Source organism: Chamaea fasciata, unplaced genomic scaffold (assembly GCF_029207755.1).
Source record: "Chamaea fasciata isolate MVZ Bird 193981 ecotype frontalis unplaced genomic scaffold, bChaFas1.0.hap1 SCAF_1, whole genome shotgun sequence".
In the NCBI taxonomy this organism is placed as follows: Eukaryota; Metazoa; Chordata; class Aves; order Passeriformes; family Sylviidae; genus Chamaea; species Chamaea fasciata.
The window spans coordinates 76,524,164-76,546,466 of NW_027094086.1; the positions used below are offsets into that span (position 1 = coordinate 76,524,164).

Consider the following 22,303-nt stretch of genomic DNA (forward strand, 5'->3'; position numbering starts at 1 on the left):
AATAACAAGAAATGGCCCATGCTGGGACATAACTTGAGTGTGTGCCTTTTATCTTCTCTCTGCCTGCTGACAGCAGCACTCATGAGCCTGGGAAGCAGCAGCAAACCCTTGAAGCCAAATGAGGTGATGGGGAGACATTCTGTTGCCATGACTGTCTTGCACTACACTACTTCCATTCCAGGGACAATTTATTTCCCCATAGTTCAAAGAAATTCAGCCAGGAGAGAAAAGCAATTGTGAAGTATGAGTCAGAAGTCATTCCAATCAGCAGGTAACCAATTTTCTCCCTGCATCATGTCTGGTACATTAAGGAGACATTTGATGTTCCAGAGCTCCTTGGCAGAAGACTGGTGCTGAGAACTACAGCCTTCAACTGTGCTTTCTAGGTGTGAAAATTAAATACATTTTAAGATAGCTTGGAGAAGGTAATACCTCTGCTTACTGTTCCTTTGCTTTCTTTTCAAACAGACATATCAAAACTTTGAGAAAGATACTGTTTCTCTCACAGCTTTTAAAGAAAGTTCATTTGATATGCTGCTCTCGCTGTTATCTCTGGTGCTGACTGCCAGCTGACATCCATCAGCTGATCAGTAGTACCTTGTTGTTTCCATACAGGACTCTTGGTTTACCTCTCATACTGAAATCTCAGCTCAGTCAGAGTGGCAGTGTTCCATGTCCTACTCCTAGAGATGTGAGTTGCTGGATCCCAGGGGACACGGGTGAGCTGACAGCAGTGAACCACTGTCTCCCAGAAAAGCCCCTGAGATGCAGCCATTACTGGTTTGAATTTTATGCAGAAGTCAGCTTCCTGCTCCAGTTCTCATTCCCATCCTCTAGCACACTGCATACCTTGGACACAGGAAATTTGGAACACTTATTTGAAGAACATTTATTTGAAGAAATAAGCCCTTTCTGGACACTCATAATTTCTAACCGGCAGTTTCTGTCTGTATGTGTTAATCAGTGATCTTTTTTCCAGCTAATTCACCAGTCAGTGTAGGCTAAGAACAGGTCACACCCTTCAAGGCATAATTCAGAATTCAAAGCAAGATAAAGGTTTGTCTTCTTTTCATGACTTTATGAATTTCTTCAGGGGATTATGACTGTTCAAAAGCATTTCAGGGCGATGTGTTGATGGCAGAACTGTATCATGTTATATCCAAGTTGCTTGTTATTCAAAGAGATTAACAGTCAGATGTTGATAAGAAATAAGGTGCAGTCAATGTTACATGAGAAACATTTTTATTTTCCCCTACAGGCTATCTACAGCTACAGTTACTTCTCTACAGCTACACCTACTTTTCTACCTACCAGCTAAAGAATGGTATTCTATTTACATGCTATTTTTTTCTCTACGTATTACGCACTAAACCAAAATGAATAGATTTATGCCTATTTATTGGAGTTGCCTTACCCTATCAAATGACTGCACTCTAGAGATGTTCAGATATGTAAGCTGATTCTAAAACCATAAAAGAATATTAATACTCAAGGCATTCTGAAGTCAGTAGAAATTATAGAAACATAAAGATGATGTTCTGGCATGCAAAATCAGTCTTTCATGGTCAAAATGTTGATCTGGCAGTGTTTTCTCTCTCAGCTCTCAGGGAGGGATGGAGGTGGCTCTGGGTTGACGTGGGATTCTGACCACTATCCTGAGCTGGATTCTTCCTGGTCAAAAGAGCTGTCAGAACATCTTACCAGTTCTTGCTCAAGGACATTGACATATTTGTTACTGGGAGACCTAGGACACCTAATTTGACAAGAATCAAAACGAATTTGAGGCCTCAGGGAACAAAACAGCAACAGATCTCTCACTTCAACACTATAAAGCAAGATTTTAAAATGTTTTCTTACTGTGAAGTCAGATGGAGAATTAGTGAAGAAACTGAAGAAAAATTCCCCTCTCTCCAGCCATTTAAAATAGGGTGCTCTTTTTCTGTTTTAGCTTACTGACAATCTTAGAGAGACTACTGGAGGATTATGATAATGTTGTGCTTTCAAATCTCCTTTGAGGAGAGCAGATTTCTGCCTTTTTCTCCACCAGCACAGGCCTGGCAGGATCTCGAAAATCTCACATGTTCTCCTACGGGCATGTGAGGGAGGGATGGTCACTCTACATGATGCCCTACATATAGCCAACAAAATATAATTTTTATTTTCAGCCCCTCCCTTTAATCTATTCATGCAGTTGCCTTGCACTTCTCTTCAACTTGAATCACAAGTTGAGGTTTTATTCTACCTCTAGCAAATTTAAACTTTACATTAGAAAAGAAGTCTAAAGCTTGAATTTTTCAAAGTCTTTAAGATTTTGAGAAATAATAATAGGAATGCTTAAAACTTACGGGGTGTGTTTTTTTCATCTACATATGAGCATGCTTCTTAAAATACCATTTACTGAAAATTCAGGTTACTTTCTAAAGGCTGATGACAGAAAGTATTCACCTTCAGATGAATCTAAAAGATGACTCTCTTTTACAATCCATGCAGCAAAAGTTAAAATAAGTTTATCTACCTAATGCAGGAATTGAAGAAAAAATTCCTATGCTACATTAATTGTTATAATCATATGCATCTGTAATTCAGTAATTCTTCAGTATTCTTTCTGAAAGAAGGATAGAGAAGGTTGTCAATTTAAATCAAAGTAGGACAAGGGAACTATGTATATATTAGAGCCTCTACATACCAGGTATGGTGTTGGAAAGAAACTTTTTGTATTCATAAGTGTATACATATATTATAATCATTATGATATATCATCCATTTTAAGGCAACAACATAAGACCATTAGAAAAGTGGGAAGCCAGGATCATGGCAGACATTGTACTTTTATTCTTCACCAACTTAGCACAAAATTAAAAGTCAATTTTTAGGACAAAATAAATTTTAAACAAATAAAATTAATTTTTAGCACAAAATTTAAAAAATAAAGAAAAAAAAAACCCCAAAACAACAGTTCTTGTCTGACTTCTATTTCCTATAGCTGATCAATCCTTGTGAATAAAATACATTATAGTAAGATATATTACAGCCTGATTAGGGTCCAACAGAAAATTTACTAGAATTTCAAAATATTGATATAAAAAATCAATCTTCCAAGCGCCAAAAAAATACAAAGTTGTTTTTAATCAGGTAATTGTAGACCTTCTGAAAAGGGAAGGTTCTTATCTTTCTTATTGTTTGACACTATTGTCACAGGCAGAGTCCTGATCAAGACCTGTACCCCATTCTCCAGAAGTTTTCTGTTAGATAACAGGCAAAGAAAAATTCTTACTAGATTTGTAAACAACCTAAATTAAACAGAATAAGTGGGTGTAAAAAAATGACTAGAGGGGGCAGAGTCCTATCATTAATGCTCAAAACAGTAATTTATCTCCTGTATCACTGCATGACAAAGTAGCACTCAAAGGAGTGATCTGATGTTACAGTATTTCTATAATGGGATGTCTTATATCTCAAACTCTACTCTTAAGTGTTAAAGGGTAATAAAGGCTTTCAATTATTCATAGCACATTATCAAACCATGAAGTTATTCTGGGGAATTGGTCTATGTCATGGAACTACTTTCATTATTATATCAGAGCTGCAGAAAGTGTCATGATGTTAAATCTACGTCTTAGCTCTTTTCTGAATCATGGCTTTGGAAGTGGCTTAGGGAACAGCTTCAGCATTCTGTTTCTGAAAACCATTCCACTGACAACAGACCAGAGGCAGTTGGAAAGCTCCAAGGATCATCTGAAGTGTGTGCTGTGGCTGGGCAGACTCACCTCCCAAGGACCACCACCACCACCTACAGGAAAAGTCAGGGTTTCAAGAGGTGCTGCCCTGCCCTGAGGCAGTACTGACAGCTGAGGGCTGCTCTCAACAAACCTAAGTGCCTTGGCAATTAAAAGCTGTTTTCACTCCTAATCTCCATGCAAGTCTTCTGTGTATGATTTCAGGAAGAAAAAAGATAATTTCTAAGTAGATATAGAGAGATATAAAATGAATAACGGACTAAGAAAAAACTGTAATTGGAGCATTTAATAGTCATGCTCTCTTCCATATTGTGTGGGAAGAGATCTTTCAAGACCCACTTGTACATCAGACATTATTATAAGACGTGACTTAACCCTGACCTTTTCAAGCAACAAAAGATATGAGTATGGAAGCAGAATCCTTGACATAAAGCAATGAAAGGGGATTCGTTTCTCTTAAATGTTCCAGGAGGCAGTAATATCTGTGAATGAATTACAAATAAGTATGTTTTCTGTTGATTTAGAAAACAAGTTTTAGTAAATTTTTAAGTGATTTTCAAACTACTCAAAATTCCTTTACATTTAAAACTAATACATGATGAGGTTTTAATATATTTATTTCTAATGCTTTCTATTGTATTTTGATTTTCATATTTCAGTACAATAATAATCTTATTCTAAAACAGAGCATTTAAAAAAGTTTCCCTGAAAACGCACTTCTATCTTCTCAAAGAAAAAAAATCAAACAACTTTAAAAGAAAAATCTTTTAGAACAGTTCAAATTGCCAATCAGATAAGTACTGAATAAAAAGACCCCATCATCATTAGCTACATTTGTTATTACAGAGGTTGTTCTGCCAGGGTTTAAAGACTAAACAGTAGTACAAGCACTGGCAAAAAGTCAGTGCCCACTGAAGACTGCTCAGCTCAGGAACAAGATGAAATTACTGAGATGAAATTGCAGTGAGGAAATAAGGGCAAAACCTACTTTGTCTCCTTCTACTGATAGCAATAGATGTTGCTATTTATTTGTGGTCAGTTCAAATAACTTAAAAAGATTTCAGCACTGTTAATTATCTTAACTACACTTCCAGCCATTATTCTGTATACAAGAATTGTTCTTGCTATCAAAATAAACGGCTACTTAATTGGGCAGTGAACAAATCACAGGACTGTATCTCTTTTAGCAGTTGAACAGCAAAGTGGTATTGTTTCAACTGTGTGTGCCTAAATGCTTCATCAATCTCATACAAAGCAGCAATGTCCTCATGAAGTGGAAAGGATGCACAAGAAGATTAGGAAAGACTGATAAGCAAATTGCTGTTCTGTATCTTGTCCTGTCCTGTACCTTCACAGTGTTTGGAGATGTGTCTGAGCCATTTGGATAAGAAGTGCTATTCTGCACTGGTGATCTCTACACAAAGATCAGCAGGGCAAGTCCTACCTGTACCTATCTTCCCTGGAAATTGTGATCTCTGCTTTCTAAGAAAGTTACACTGAATCTTCCTGGTTACATTTTTGTAATCACTATTTTCATTTTCAATTTACTAGGAATTGTGGGGAAACAAAGAAGAGACTTGACCTTGTTATTTCTGACTATATTTCAGACTCACCAGGGTTTCAGACCAACAGTGGAGACATTTCCTGCAAAGCAGCACAAAAGGCCATAAGTGCAGTGCATGGAACCTTCTGGAAATACAGCCACCTCTGAGCAGCTCCTTTGCCGATTGTTCTGAGTGGAGCATGGGGCAGGACCCTGCCTCCAAGGGGAGCAGCAGATAAGCCTGTGCAGTCTTCCCCACTTCTCAGGTAACACCTCTTCCAACCCCTAGCTTCCCAACCTGTAGCCAGATCTTGGAACAGTATGAAGCCCTTCTGAGCTCCATCAGCGTTTCTGTGTGAAGTTGAGGTAAGGGAAGGGGGTTTGGAACTATCCATTCTCAGACTAGCATTTTTGCTCCTGCAGCAGGAAGTTCAAGGGAAACTTGAAGGCACACAAACCCAGCCTGGTGTCTGTTTAGAGTACCACGCGGCAACATGTCAGCTAAAACCTTAGAGAATCAGCGTCTCCATAAAAATGACAAATGACATTCACTCTCACAAATTACATCCACTGCCAGTTCTACCTGGATGGATAAAGCCTGGCTAGAGCATGGACCTGGCCACAACATAATGGCAAGGATATCTGAGCTGCCACTGCCCTTGCCAAACCCCACCAACATGTAAATGAGTGAGAACTGGCTCCCTTCAGATCTTCGTAGTTTTGTATGTTATATTTGCACTATATATTTTTTCCATTGAGACAGAGATATGGAAGGGACAACTCAAAAATATATGTCAATTGAGGGAAAAACATGATGGACAAAGATAAGAACATTTTTTCCTCTTAATTATATGAATAATATAGGTATTTGATATTCTGCCTTCAATCACTGGTTACAAATTCAGGTTTGGAAAAGAAAATAAAAAATAGACAAATACAAAAAACTCAATATATGGGAATATTTTTCTTTCTGATCCCTCTATCTCCAAATTACTGGCTGTTTCACCCAGAAAATCTACTTCTGTCCTTCCCAGCCTTTGTGCAAACTGCTGCTGCCTCCCTTTTGTCAAAGTTATCTCTTTCTAGACAAAACTGTTGTGGGCAACACACAGTTGAATTACAGACCAACTAGTCAAATCTGCACTTGCCCTTCCTACTCCAAACTTCCATGACAGTAGTTGGTCTGACTGTGTTAATAGCTTCAGAATCATAGTATTAGAGCTACAGGCATTTGGCAACTATTTTTAACAAAATTTTATTATGTGTGTTATGATTTAGCAAAAATAACATAGTGGAAATTTTTCAAAGGCACTTGCCACTAAGAAATTGCATATATTGATTCTCTGACACAAAACATTTTGAATCTTAGATTATTATCACAAAAGAACCATAAAAAACTGATGTTTTCATTGTTCTGAAAATATTGTTTCACCTTACCAAGACTATTATACATACCCAGCAGATTTCAACTCAGTCAGGAGACTAAATATGCCTAATTATCTTGAGAAAAACTGCTTTCCAAGGATATAATCATACGATTCCTATGAAGGCTATACCGTTATGTCATGGAAAGGAAAAGCATCAAAAATGTTTTTGTCGATTTTTTTTGGAAACTTTTAAAATCTTCTACCACCTTTGACACATAAAGTTCATGTATTGTTCCACAAAATTCATTATTACACATATTTGATTCTTTGGATACTCCACTGAAGCTGAAGCATATTACAAAATATGGGGTTCATCCTCAACGAAAGTTTCGCAAAAATGATCCTGCTTGTCTCTAAAAGGAAGATGTAACTAAACCTGTTGCAGTCTTGCACAAGCACCTGGGACAACTGCAGTGCGACCAGTGTGCAGAGGCCCAGCACAAATCTGACAGACAGTGCTATGATATTTAACAGATTTACAGCAGAATACCACTGGAAAATCAGACCTTTGCTCAGACCAATGGTGGGAATTATAGTGCAAATCAAATAAAGGCTGAAGGTTATGTTACTAAATCTAATCCTTACAAACTGATCATGACACTGTTCCGACCTATGTTTCCCTTTATGTACTAAAATTAACAGTCTTCATACATTCAAGATCTCATTAACAATTAAGCTTGTGAAATTCAATGTCACGATCAAATAATTAATCCATATAATTTGGATTTACCATACCTCACTAAACTGTTTGCAGCATCAGGATCATGTGCCGTTACTGTACCAACAGGTGTCCCAATCTTTGCATTTTCATAAACTTCCATGACATAGGAAGGCATAGTGAAGAGAGGGGGTTCATCCACATCACCAACAATGACCTTCAACATCGTTACATCTTTGAATGGTCCCAAGTGCGAAAAGCGAAAATCAAGGTGAGTATTAGCTCCCTCTATATTAAGTGTATATGATTTCTTTTTTTCATAGTTGAGTGGCTGTTGGCAGAAAAAAAAAAATTCTCAGAGACATTCTGTTCTTCAGTTTAGCCTGTTAGCAACTTAAAAACATCTTTTCTGTTCAACTTAAACATTTTTTTCATGAAACTGGAAAGGGATGATGTTATTTGATATTCTGGCAACTACTCTCAAACCTTGTATGTAGTAGAATATAAGCAAAGCAGGATGGTTTCAATTTTTCTCTAGAATAGAATATTGGAAATGTTACTAGTTTTGGAAATAACCCAGGGCTTAAAATGAGCCTCAGATTCTCCTTTCACAATAACATAGTGTCTAGATTTTGTCACCTTTTGGTTTTAATCAGTAAATCCTGAATTCTGAAAAAGGTTGAGACTGATGCATCCTGAATTAAAATAAGTTAACATGTTTAATAAAAAAGTTTCATAGACAGCAATAGGGACATTAAAATTCCTTTGGGCATCTCTTTTATCCTCAACTGAATAAAAGTTACTTCTTACAGGAAAACACTTACTGCAAGAGACAGGAACTTTTATGGCCAGGTGATCCTTCTAGCAAATAAGAGAAAGGCTGGAGATGTAGTCTGTCTACTTCCAACAGTCTCAAAACACAGTCATTAAAAGAAGCTGCATATGCATGGGATTTTTTTTTATTATATATATATATATATATATATATATATATATATGACCAGAAATTTTATTTATTATGGCATGGCAGAATTCCACTGATACCAGTATTCTATGTGGACATGACAGTCTGTCTAACAAAAACTCTTTATCCAAGTTTAAAGTGGTATTACCTGTCACCCCAAGGAGTGGCAAAGTAGTACATTAGGCAAGACACATATGGAGCTCAATATGTGGCTTGTCACAGTCAGTATGTGTTTTGTAGATGAAATCTACAATAAATTTGACTGATAGTGTATAAGAAAAACTGGTCAAGATTTATATACACTTTATATATTTCTTCGATTTCTCTTCTGTGTACTTAAGGACAATCAATTAATTCTCTGAGCTCTAAAACTATAAGGCTTTTGTGACCCTCACAATTTCTGTTTCCCTTTCCTGAATGTAAAAATAACAAGTTTTAAAGGCATGGGAATTTACCATAGCCTGGTAAATCTATTACTATGCACGAAAGAGCAGCTAAGTATGCTACACAAGTCAATTCATAGAGAAATATAGGTTTAATAAATTCTAACTCTGATGTTCATTAATTTTGGGGTTTTTCTTGTTATGAGCAGTGAAATATTGAATAGTGATTTTCATTACTCTGCAGCATGTATATTCTAAGAGCAAACAGGTTTGAAATAAGACTGCAACTTGTATCTTGGATGGTTTTTTGAAAAAAACTAGTTTATACTGACAATTACTGAATTAACTTGTACAGGAAGAATAATTTCTCTCAGGAAACACATGAGGAATGACACAAAGTCTTGTAGTAACAGAAACACTTTTTTCTTTGATCAGACAATAAGTTTTGTTTTTTTAAGGGAATAAGATATTCAGATAATCAGAAAAAGCTGACATTTCAAATACAGCCAGTTGATTTTTGCTTTCAATTGCTTTTTTTCCTTCTTGTAACATCTCAGTCATTACCTGTCGCTATAAGGTGAGAGACAGACTTGTCTTGTGTATTTAGATATGCAAATCATATCTGTATTTACTTAAAATTATCATAACACTGAAGGTCATTTAGTCTTACCCAGAAAGAAAGCAAAACATTTACATTTTAAACATGAATTAAACAGAATTTTTGTTCACGGTTCTTATTTTCCCAATGAATAATTTCGTTCCATGACAATAACCCACATAACTTCAGTATGTATTCACTGGCTATTATGATTTTCATGCCAAACTGGAAATGCCAAATGTAGCTCAAGTGGCCAGTTACAAGGCTCACTGGAAAATGCTGCTGTGCATTATACTGTGCTTTGAATTTCTAATATGAGACCCCCAAAAGGAATGTCATATTAGGGTAACTGTAGCTCCCAAAAGGAGTTACAGAATTTTATGAGAAATAACTATCTGTTTCTTGAACATTGTAAATCTCATTATGCAAAATGGAAGAGACATGGCCTGTTAGACACTTTTTCTGGGAAGCCTGAATGATATTTGCTGACTTGAGGTGAGGAAAATTCTAGTATATGTTTTCGGAAAATCATGACAAAGAGGGAGCATGATGACCATTCGTTTTTTGAAGGCTACAGAGGATAATGACTTTTTACTGAGCTATTTTGTTTGGGTTTCCTCCAGTTTCTTACTCAAACTCAAATGCATGAGGTTAAGTGGAAATACTTTGTGAGTTTGTAATCAACCTTTTGTGCAACGATCTTTGAGACTGAAGATATATATACATATAAATGATAACCCTATGATAGCTTTACTAGTAACATTTTAAATCTTTAGCACAATACTGGATCATTTAGAAAGAAGATGGAAAGCAAATCAAAGAATAACATGCTATGAAAACTGAATTACACATTCATTATCACAGATAAACTTTCTATGCCAAGATTCAAGTAGGCTGGGGGCAAAGATAGAATTTTCACCCAAATTTTACATCTTCTATGGCTTACCTTCTTCAGAGAGAGAATTCCTTCCCTTGTTTCTTTGTCCGTAGATATGGAAAATACCCCAGAGCCATCTCCATTTATAATTGTGTACTTCATGTCTGCATTTGAACCAGTGTCTGCATCATTTGCTTTGATTTTGCCAACTGCTGATCCAACTTGAGCCGACTCAGGAACATACAGTTGATAATGTTCTGAGGGAAAAAAAAAATAGCTTGGACATTTTCTATTCAAACTAAATTAGAGAACCATTATCTGCTTGATAGATGTCTGAGTCAATGGAAGAGTATTTAGGCATTTTGTAAAGTGACAAATAAACCTATGAATTTATTTAGATCCCTGAAAGAATTGAAAACCGAATTGTATTTTACTTGGGATGCCCTCATTCCCTATTCAAAATCAAAATTACCTCATGTAGGACTTTATTTTTCACAGCTATTGCTGTACATCACATAATACAGAAATTACTTCATACAAGTACTTTTTAAAGTTTATATTCTCAATAACCAAAATATATATATAAATCACCAACTTACAATTAAATGCATGGTCAAGTGAGTACTTTTGAAAAATCTCTTGCATTTTTCCCCAAAATCCGATCATTTTTGCAACATTGCACCAACATTTTCAACACGTAATTTTTACAAAAGAAAAATGTAATAAATCTTAATATTTTACCCTCTGCATAAAAATTTTAACTTCCATCCACAGTAAATGAAAATTAACATAATGGGTACAAAGAAGTATTACACATTTCTGCCCAGAAAAATTTTCCTTTACAACTATGACTTCCTTTCAGTTTTTTTGCAACCTGTTAGGTTAATAATAAGTAAGCTAAATATTTTTTGAAATATCATTTTTAACTGTCTCTATGCTTTTGTAAATTTTCTAAAAGGTACAAAGTTTTCTGGTGGACAAGAAGCAACAAGGAAATAAAAATGGCAAAGAGACATATTGTCATTATGTAAACCTCCATCTCCATCTGCAACTAGGCCAGAAAAACAGCTTAAAGAAAATATCTCCAATAATGCTACTCTTATAATACAGCAGGGGTGATGAAATCTACCAGAACGTTAAAGAATAATTCACATACCAGCAACATCCTCACTCCCCAGCTAAAAAACTTCAATCCAAATGCCCCCCTAACAGTCTTCAGAGTTTACATCACAGTCCGACCACCAACACAGTAAAAAAAGCAAAATAACTTCTGTCATTACATATCTTCTGAAACTCTGCCAGGTTCCTTTTATGTTCCTTGAAGGCATTCTGTGGCAGTGAGTGCAAGAGTGCAACACTGAGTGGCAGGATGGTGGATCAGCAGATTTTTAAGTGGACATAAAAAAGCTCATATGTTGTTATGGTTTGTTGGGTTTAAACCAGGTAGCATGACTGCAGAGGTACCCTTGGTAAGCATGTAGAAAAAGAAAGGCAAAATTTAAATTGAATTCAGAGATTAAACCTGAGGTGTGGCAGAAACCCACCACTGGTTGGATGGATTGAAAAAATTATCAACCGACAGAAGCTGCAATTGAAAAGGGAATAGATATCATCACTAAAATATAGCTGCCTTTACAGACATCTGCTAGAAATCAAAAAAATTAATTATAGATTTACCCAATTCCTTGGACAACAGTTCCTAAACCTATTTTCTGTTATGAATTATTTTTTTGATACTAGCCCATAGTACTGGTAAACAACTAGTGGTGTGATAAGGATGGACAAGCACACTAATCTTTGTTAGTCTAAAGGAAAAGAGAGGCTTCATGGGAAAACAAAAAATAAGTTATTATTCATTTTGGAAGTCTTAAGGGAAATAGGAAATTTCCAGCAGAGCAAGAGAAAAAGTACAACTTAAAGTGTAAAAAATAAAATACCAATACCAACAGTACAATTACTTAATTCAATTAAAACTCATAATTAATACTTTGATGCAGTTCTTCTACATGAATTTAAAAGCCACCTATACAAATTTCCAAATAAATGCCCTGCAATGTTTTGAGCTTACAGGTGATGTCAACTAACACTTTTTTATTGCTGGTTTCTTTATTTCATATATCAAATTGCAGTAATGGGATGAAATTCATTTCAAAATTTACTTGGCTTTAAAATAAATGCAAAATATGTTTTTGTGACACTTTTGCTCTTCCAAAAAGGAAGAGGTTAAGGCCATTGAGAATATGTTATATAATCAAGCCACTTCAGCAACTGGATGTGCTATAACTCATATGATAGGGTGATCTAATTGGAGATTTTGAAATAGTTGAGGTTGTTCAAATATATCTATCTACATGACACTACACTCTGCTTTATAATCACATCCCAAGTGTTAGCCATCTGTTTCAGAAAATTGTTTTACTGATACCTGCTTCAAAGAATCTGAAATAATAAAACTTCAAGCAAAACAAATATTTGAAATGACTCATGAATTATGTCAGTTTTTGTAGAAATGAAATGTTAAAAACATGTAGATAGAAGTAAAAGAAAGCTGTTGAAAAAATAAAAACTCCTAGATTATAAGGTCAGAAATGTCTCCCAACAAGTATTTGACCACTGATTCATAGAGACAGGCTGACAATATCTCATACAGACATGAGACAAATAGAAAAATACAAAAAATACTATCTAAAAAAACAAACATGGAAGAAGATAAAGTTCAGTTATCTTGAAGGTTGAGCTATATTAAAGACATTTTTTAGACTAGTGGTGAAACTGGAAATGTTAAACACTAAAACTTTGTAAACTTAATTGCTTATAAGAGGAACTGATGAAAGGCTCAATTGAGCACTGCAACAGACTTCCCAAAGAGGTCACAGCACCAAGATTGTCTGAATCCAAGATGGACTTGGACAATGCTCTCAGCTACATGCTTTGACTCCTTGGGTGTTCTCCATTGGGACTTATTGACTCAGATGGGTCCCTTTAAACTCAGCATAATCTGTGTTCTGCTTCTATGAATGTTTCTTTGGGCATTGGATAAAGAAAGTTTGATAGGACACTGTAAAATATGGGATGTGTTTACTGTGAATTTACAGTTCTTTATTGCAAACTATGAGCGTGTCTCAATCTTCTGAAACAATTGACTGGGAAGATAGGAGCCCTGAGGATCTAGTATGATCAATCTATAGCAAAACATTTCCAGCAAATTTGACCATGTTGAACAGATTATTCTTATGTTTCCAGCATTACAGACTTCCAGGAGCTGTTGTGAAGCAGAAATCTTTTGGGGATGGTCTAATTTTTTCTAGAGGACCTGGCCTGTTTCTTACAGATCAACAATCTTAGCTGATTCAATTCTCAGCTTTTATCACATTCAGTCACATACATTCCCTTTGCTCATGATATGAGGAAATTAATACTCTTTTCCAGGTAATGTACTGTATAGGATATCACTTTGCAGGACTTTAAACTATGCTAATTGAAACATTTTCCAAATTCAAGTATATGATCTTCATCTTTCAATTAACTTTATGGCTTACCTTTCATTATAGTACAGAAATGATTTATTTATCTTAAGAACAATATACTTTCATTTCAATTAGCCTACAGGCAACCTCCAATGCTGTGTCTTACTCTCAGAAAAGTAATTTCTCTCTCTGAACCTCTCAAAAAAGAAGTGCAACAGTATTTAATGAAAATCAATTAGCATATTATTGAAATTATTGTATTTATTAATCTATTCTATTCGGTTGATAATTTTGACTTATTTTTATAGGTTACAATGTCTTCTTGAACTGTAGACATTACCATATTTAACAATGGGAGGGAGAAGAGACAATACTGAACACCAACTTGGGAAAAAGTGTTGGAAAACCAACAGGGCTGCTGCTGCTCAAAGGGACCTGAACATGCTGGAGAAATGTGCTGAAACAAACCTCAGGACATTCAGTGATGGCACCAGGGGAGGAAGAATGCCATTCATCAGTACATGCTGGGGCCAGCCAGATGTAAAGAAGTTTTGCAGACAGGGACCTGAAAATGACATTTCAAGGATTCACTAGACAAGACTCTTAGTAACTTGATATAACTGAACCTGCTTTATGCTGGGCTTTGGGTAAGATTACTTTTTCAAGTCTCATGTGAATCTATGATCCTGTAGTTTACAAAAGTATGTCTCATGTTTTACTGCCTGCCATCTTTGATAAAACTAAAGTGGAGCTTCAACTGTGGGCTGTGTTTCATCTTTTTTGGTGACTTTCTTTGAGAAAGCTATTCTTCATTCACAGAGCTGCTTGTTTCCATTACATGTAATAGATTATTCTGGATTTCTCTTTTGAGACTGCAGTATTTTAGAAGCCCATTTGTCATAGTAGGTCTTGGACATTTGTCACATGTTCCTTTACTATGCTTATTTTTAATATAATAAATCCAATTTTAATCCATCATCATTATGAGTACAGAAACTTTTATGATTGCAGAAGTTCAGTCAATTTTATATCTACTAATTTTGATCTGAATATTTCTTTTTGATGCCAACATCTCTTTCATAAAACTAAATTAAGAAATTTTTAAGAGGTATATTTGGCTTACTCTTCTTCCCTGCCAAAAACCCCAATGCTATTGCACTTTCTAAATGTATTTGAATTATAAATGAAGTTACTCCTTATTTGCAAATACAAAAATCAAAAAACCACAAAACTCAAACCTTTCAAACATTTGCTTGCCTCAAAAGTTTGAAGTACATAGAAACCTTGGATCAATTTAGAAAAAAAACCAAAAAAACAACAACATTCTTCTTTGATGCAAGAGACTCCTTTGGCTGTAACAAGGCTTGTACATCCCAATGCCCCTGCTTTTTACATCTCAGTGTAAAACAAGAGTTATGATTGTGATTAAGATTTTGATCAGTGATGAGTTTATGTTCCACAACACACTGCCTTTAGAGATAATACTAAAAGTTCTTGAAAACTTTCTGACCTCAGAATACTAAACTTTTGATCTTGGAAAATAAAAATATTGTGGCTTCTTGTAAAAACTGTGATGTTTATACCACTCATAGGTAAAAACAGAAACAGAAAGAAAGCTGGGTTTCTCCTGGATTTACAGATTCACTACTTTCCTGTAGGTATTGAATCCCCAAATACATATTTTCTATGCAAATGGCATGGGAAAAGCAACATATGCACTCCATAATAATGACTAATGACAAACTTAATTCTTGAGTGTAATCTGTAGCAGTCTCTAGAGGCTGTGCTCTGTTCAGCATATTTTATGTCATTTAAAGGGGGACCACGGCTGCATCAGGCAGCTTGGGTAAAGCAGAGGGTAATAGCAACACATCTAAAAGGGTTAAACCTCTTTTTGGACAGTGTTTGTTTTGTTGTTTATATGCTTGCTTTTCCCTGGCACTAGTACAGGTACGATTGTGATCACACTGGGGTTTAGCTTCATAAAGAACATGAAAATTAAGGCTTTCCAAAGAACGCTTCTCAAAATGGAGTGGCCCTGCTCTCAGTTCTCCACTCTGAAAGAAAAAAAACACCATTCCCTCATCCCCAGAACCATTACAGTCTTATTCAGAAACCCATAGAAAAACAAACAAGCCAACAAAGACCTGCACATTTCTTTTCTGTCTAGTGTGTTTTGAAGTTATTTTGATAAGTATGATATATGTAATTCATAATGGATCTGGTACCCAAAAATCCTTATGAACACTACTCAATTAAATGAAATAAGACTACATGGCACTGTTATGAGTAAAACTGATGCACCTAAGTGGTGCTAAAGCTCAGTATGTAGACCACATATTGATTAGAAATATTTATTCTGACTTTGACATAAATATATTTTCCCCCAATCAAATTTCCTGTTATATTTGAATACCATAAACCATTCTGACACCAAATTTTATTGTCATGAATTCTCATTAAAGGAGAGTTTTACAATAAGATATTTAATACTCTTGAATAGTTTTATAATTAGTTAACTTTTACAGTAAAAACTGATTACAGAAATCACACTTATTCTGCTCAGGAAACAGAACATCATGAGATTCCCTATGTGATCAAATGCCAGTAAACAACTCATGTCTGATTTCAATGATATATGAAACAATTTGGTAGCTTTAAATTCAAATATTGTGCAAATATCAGAATATACCATTTTTCTCACCAAAAAAAAAAATCCAAAAAAACAAAAAGGAAGAAGACAATTTAAAAAATCACTTTAAATAGTATTTTTCAGTCTATGGAAGCATACACTCAAAGGTACATACACTTTTCTTTCACATGTCTTAACTCCCTTTTGAACTTAATGAACACATCTCAAGTAACGTGTTTCTCGTATGTCCAAGGCATCCCATAGATGAATGGTTGATTTTACTTCATTACAAAGATACAGTATGAGAGAAATTTCTGAAAATCACTCAGACCAGCAAGGCTTGTCTCTTTTACCTCTCCCTAAAACAGCTTGTTGTCCTTGTGCAGCAGCCTTGCTAAGAAGGTTGTTCTAAATTCTTCTAGAGAATCAAGCCCCAACATACATCTCTGCTTAAAACTAACATCTTCACCAGGTAACATGGGTGCACAACAGCAGCTTTCCCTTGTTAGCTTTGCTCCCAGCTGTCACAGTTTGGAGGAAGTTTCTGAAAACTGACAGAAAATAGTTTTGCCCCTCATACTGTTTCTCATGTAACACTTAAGTCATTTTCAAAAAGGAAAAAAAAAAAAAAAAAGGACAGTGATAATTCTCTGTAAAGGCAGAAAATCAGTATACTGAACACCAACTGTACTCACAAAGGAAGTGTTACTCACTAGGCATCCACTCTGAAACATGAGCACTGACTTTGAAACCTGAGCATGCACTTTAAAACCTCAATCAATTTAACATGCATCTACCTTTAAGAATATGTGAGAAGAAAAATATTTTTCAGCACCACAATTACGTTGTGTAACTATTACATCAAAATGTAATAGTCACACAGACAGGAAGTGATGAACATGAAATAAGGAAAAGATATTAGTCTAATTATAATGTAAAAAATCCTAATAAATAAGAAACCTTTAAAAGTAAAATAATTTCTGGACTGAAATTCTTCCTATTACTCCCTGGATACTGGATCATTGCTGGACTCACCAACATGTAGAATCATAGACTCAATACAATGGCTTGGTTTGAAAGGCACATTAAAGACAGTCTGGTTTTAACTCCTCTACCATGGGCAGGGATGCTTACCACTACACCAGGGTGCTCAGAGCCCCATCCAGGCTGGCCTTGAACACTTCCAGGGATGGGACATCCAAAGCTTCAATGGACATCCTGTGCCAGTGCCTCCTAATACCTAGTCTAAACTTACTCTCTTTCTGTTTAAAAATGTCCCCCTTTCTGATATCATTATCTTCCCTTGTAAAAAGTCGTTCTTCATATTTTTAACAAGTCCTTTTTAAGTACTGAAAGGCTGCAATGAGGTCTCTCTAGAGCCCTCTCTTTTCCAGGTTGACAACCTGAGCTCTTAATCAGTGAGGTATTCCAGAACTCTGATCACCTTCATGGTCCTCCTCTGGACCCACTCTAGCAGGTCCACATCTTTCTTGTACCGAAGACTCTAGACCTGAACACAGCACTCCAAGTGGGGCCTCCCAAGGGCAGAGTGGAGGGGGACAATCCTTTCCCTTGACCTGGGGGTGCAACTCTTTTCATGTAGCCCAGGATGCAGTTGGCTTTATGGGTTGCAAGTGCACACTGACTGTTCATGTTCAACTTTTCACCCACCAGAACCTCCATGTCCTCCTCAGGGGTGCCCTCACTGAGCTCTTCTTCTAGTCAGTTTTCATGCCTTGGATTGCCCTGACCCAGGTGCAGACCTTGCACTTGGACTTCTTGAGCTACATTAGGTTCATATGGTCCCACTTCTCAAGCCCATAAAGCACCCTTCTCAAGCACAATGAACAGGATCTAGATTATATTAGATATGAAAAAATCTAATTTTAAAAGGTACAGTTGATCAGATGTCAGCCATCTTAAGAGAAACCAGTTATCATGTCCTTATCTTGTTTTATTTAAAATCTGAGTCTCCTGAGGACACAAAACTTTTGCAATCCTTTTAATTCAATAGTCTCCAGTCATTTTTATCCCTTGACCAATATAAGCAAATCTAAAAGAAGGACAGAGACCTAAAACACATTATGATTCTTGAAGCTTCTTAGCAATTACTGGATGAAAAAAGGAGAAGGACCTGCTAAAAAACAATAAGAGAAAAATTTGCTTTCGTCATTACATTTGGCAGGAGCCAAGTGGTAAAAGAGAAGGCAGATAGCCCTGGATTAGTCCCCAGGTAGGACAGGATGGGCTGCAGAACATGGCAGTGGGGAGTGAGAGGGTGCTGACATTCATGACAGTCCTCATGACAGGAAATCACGAGAGCTGGTTGTACTACATGGAACTGGGTATTCAGAAAGGACCACACTGGAGTATGAATTTCAAAAGAAAATGAGTAGCAGATACTTTTCCACTTAGTTAGCTAATGAGTTATATTAACAAGGCCAGATAGTGGATACCTTACTAGCACTGAACAGAGTTAATGTCTGCTTCTGGGATGTGAGTTTGCTTTTTCAGAACTAACAGGAGCATCTTCATATCACATACCTATTTAAACATGGCTGTGCACTTTTCATAAAATGATATTGTAAAAAGAGAGGCTAAACTAATTATGCATACGCATAATTTCACATTATGTTTACTATTGCACTGAAACTATCAAGCCTCAAAAATCAAGCTGTATAAAAAGTGTTTTAAGTTATGAGTTGTATTTAAATTCTTCTTTATCCTAAGGAACTGAGCTAGATGTATCAAAAACCAAAGCCACAAATCAGAGTCTAGACACAAAAACTACACTCTTCTTCTACACTCTGGCCACAATGTAATCATTATCACTTGATGTACCAAGAATACCAATAGAAGCCTCTGCTTAGTGTGATGATCTCGATGCTATCAGAATCTCTTCATACTAAACAAAGCAAAACAGAGAATTTATTCATCTTAAGCAACACCAGAGAGAATTATTGAAAGAAAAGTACACAGAATATTCTGATGTAGCTCAAGGCTGCTAATAGTGCCATTAGAAGATAGCATATCTTCTATCAAATTTTGAAATAAATTTATGACTATGAAATAGGGCCCTCAGTCATCAAACCACATGGATCCATCAGTGGTAAAACTAATAAGAACTGAGAGATGCAAAAATCTTCCCATGCAGAGCACTGTCTGTCAGCTTACATTAAATAGATAGTTCATTTACTACTTGTCTCTTGGAAGAAAGGAAATTTATGATGATGAGAAAAAAGAAATCAGTATTATACAAGACACACAGGAAGTAATTGATAAGCAAAAAATATGTGAGGTTTCAGGCTATTCTCCCACTGAATTCATAACCCCTTTCCTACTTTTGAGACATACTACTGTTTTGCAAGCAGAAGTTTTCAGCTATGTTTCCTATACCAGAATTTAAACTGATAAAATTATGCAGTCCTGTTTCATATTATTCCTCCTAGATTTTTTTATATTTTGGAAAACTGTTGCTCTTCTGTTAGGACTTCCTTTGAAAGAAAGTCAGCTCTATTTAGAACAAATACAGAGAAAAACACAATAAACCCTTTCAAGCAGATATATTTACAACCTTTATTTCTAAGTTTTAAGTAGGGGTTTGATGCGTTTATTTAAGGGAAAAAATCCTGCATATCTTTCTGCACTTTGCATGTCTAATGAACACTGATCTACTAAAGCCAGAAAAGTACCATCTTTGAAATATATTCAACAAAGTGTTTTTTTTAAATAAAACAAATAATAACAGCATCAATTAGATGTACTTCCCAGCACGTTCTCAAGTAAGGCACTCATCCAGTTAGATTCAAAATTCACAAGTATGGTAACGGAGAAAAAGAAACTAACCAAAAGAAAGTCTGTGGTTTAGCTGAGGCTCAGTCTGTCCCAAGGGTTATACACTCGATATAGGCAGTTTTGATTAGCACTTCCCTTGAATTCAATTCTGAATGTGACAAGCCTCAGTAAGTCTCATTTAGCATTCCGTCTCATAAGGAAATTGAAGAGAAATTTGACTGAAAATCATGGCACACAAAGGAAACAGAGGAAAAATGAACAAAAGTTATTTCTTATAGTGTAAGACTCGTATATATAGTTCATGATGGTAAAACAACCTTTTTTAGATCAACCATATTTTCATTCTCTATTACTAACATGTAACTATTGCTCTTTTGCAAGGGGTTTAAAATATAGTTCTTGAAAAGGAATAAAGAAATATTGTCACTCAACTGTGTATAGGAATCTTCTGTAAGGAAAGAAAGCAAATGTTTGTATTCCAGAAGACTTGTTCTAGAAATAACATTTTATGTTAAAAAGAACAAATATTAAAATAAAATTTTATTCTGCCTTAATAATTTTTCATTAAATATGAAATTTTCTGTCATTTTCAATGATATTAGAATCTTTTAAATGTATAAATTATAATAGAAACATTTTATATTTCTTTGATTTCTGAAAAAAAATATGAATACAGATAAATGCATATGTCAATGTACATTTCTGCCTGCCAATTTAAATCTGTTTGCTATATAAACCCTTCCGTTCAAAATAAAAGAGGCCAGTTCTTGAAACCTGACAGGTAGGGATCCATTCCTGCATCCGTTGAATTTGCAGGAAGCTTAGGACATTCTTTATTTTTAATTCATCTCTTGTTCAAAGATAAGCCCTACCTTTTGCCTTTCCAATATTTATGAAGTATTAAATTGAATGATGGATGCAATGAAAAATTTGTGGAACATAAACCCAAAAATATTTAATTAAGGGTGTGTTTCAAAAGCTTTATGTTTTCAAGTCTCTGTGAGGGACAGAGAAGATACTCATTTCTACAACACTCTTAATAAGCCTATTTACTGTTTGGGCAGATTTTATATAATGTATATTGCCAGGGAGCTTTGTTTTTCCTTGGAGCCTTGTGATTTCTACTGTTGTTTATAAATCTTTTAATCCAAACAGCTTAAGGCATTTCCTGGTGGATGTACCTATAAGTACCAGCCTATTATGTTCTACAACAGCTCACACAATATTTGAGACCAAATTACAATATTCTTGTTGGCCTTGAGCCAATATGTAGAGAAAATGCATTCATGTTCCGGAAGATTTTTAAATAAATTGTTGACTGAATTCAGAATTCCTGCAAGATCCCAGCTACTGTGTCAGATCAATGTGTACCCAATAAGCTGGATAGAAATTAACTTCTTATCAATGGTCATATTAAGATATTACATTCTGTTATTTACTCTTGATGTATTCATGTGATAATATTGTTTAAAATCAACAATTCATTTAACTACGATAAAGTCTGACTCCACCATTGCTCAACAATAGTAAGAAGTATCTTAGATTTTGACCATCTGAAATTTAATAATTTATTTTAAAAGCTTAGTTGGTACAGAGAAAGCAGAAAAAAAATGATGGATGCATATAGAAGCAGCCAAAGTCATGTTGGATTAAATATTTTAATTAAAAGCCTTTTGTTGTTATCTACCATAGGAACATCAGAATTTCCTTGTGGGATCAAAATCACACAGTTATTGAAATGTGCATTTAAGAAGGGCCGGAGAATAACCTACATATGAGAACAGTGTACTTTTGTAGCCCATCTCAATATTATTCAATTGTTAGACTGAAAGAAATTTTTACTGGTTTCAGTATTTTAGTTATGCCATCTCTGTGCTTTATCTGGAAACACTGAAAAATTAAAAAAAATATTGGTGAATCCAAGTGCTTTCCAAGCTGCTTTTCCCCCATGAATCTGCCTACCAAATAAATTTCACTAATAGCTTCTTACTTCACTGAAAATCAACATGATTTTCAAATCAGTTATATGTTGAAATTGTACATACTCTGAGGAAACCTGGGTGGATTGTCGTTGACATCTGTGAGTGTGATATTTACAGTTGTTGACCCTGACAGCCCTCCGACCTGCCCAGCCATATCTTTGGCTTGAATGACAACGGAATAATGCTCTCTGGCTTCCCTGTCCATGTTGTGCAAGGCAGTCCTGATGACTCCTGTGAGGG

At 35.5% G+C, this 22,303-nt stretch overlaps 1 protein-coding gene across 2 annotated transcripts in view; it reads right to left on the reverse strand.

Moving 5' to 3' along the window:
- CDH18 (cadherin 18) overlaps positions 1-22,303 on the reverse strand; it is a 159,842-nt gene that overhangs the window by 38,798 nt on the left and 98,741 nt on the right. For both annotated transcript variants that reach the window (XM_066186460.1, XM_066186452.1), the window contains exons 4-6: positions 22,127-22,294; positions 10,257-10,444; positions 7,443-7,696 (exon numbers count right to left, since the gene is read on the reverse strand). In XM_066186460.1, coding sequence (XP_066042557.1) covers positions 7,443-7,696; positions 10,257-10,444; positions 22,127-22,294 — 610 coding nt within the window. The remainder of the gene's footprint in view (positions 1-7,442; positions 7,697-10,256; positions 10,445-22,126; positions 22,295-22,303) is intronic.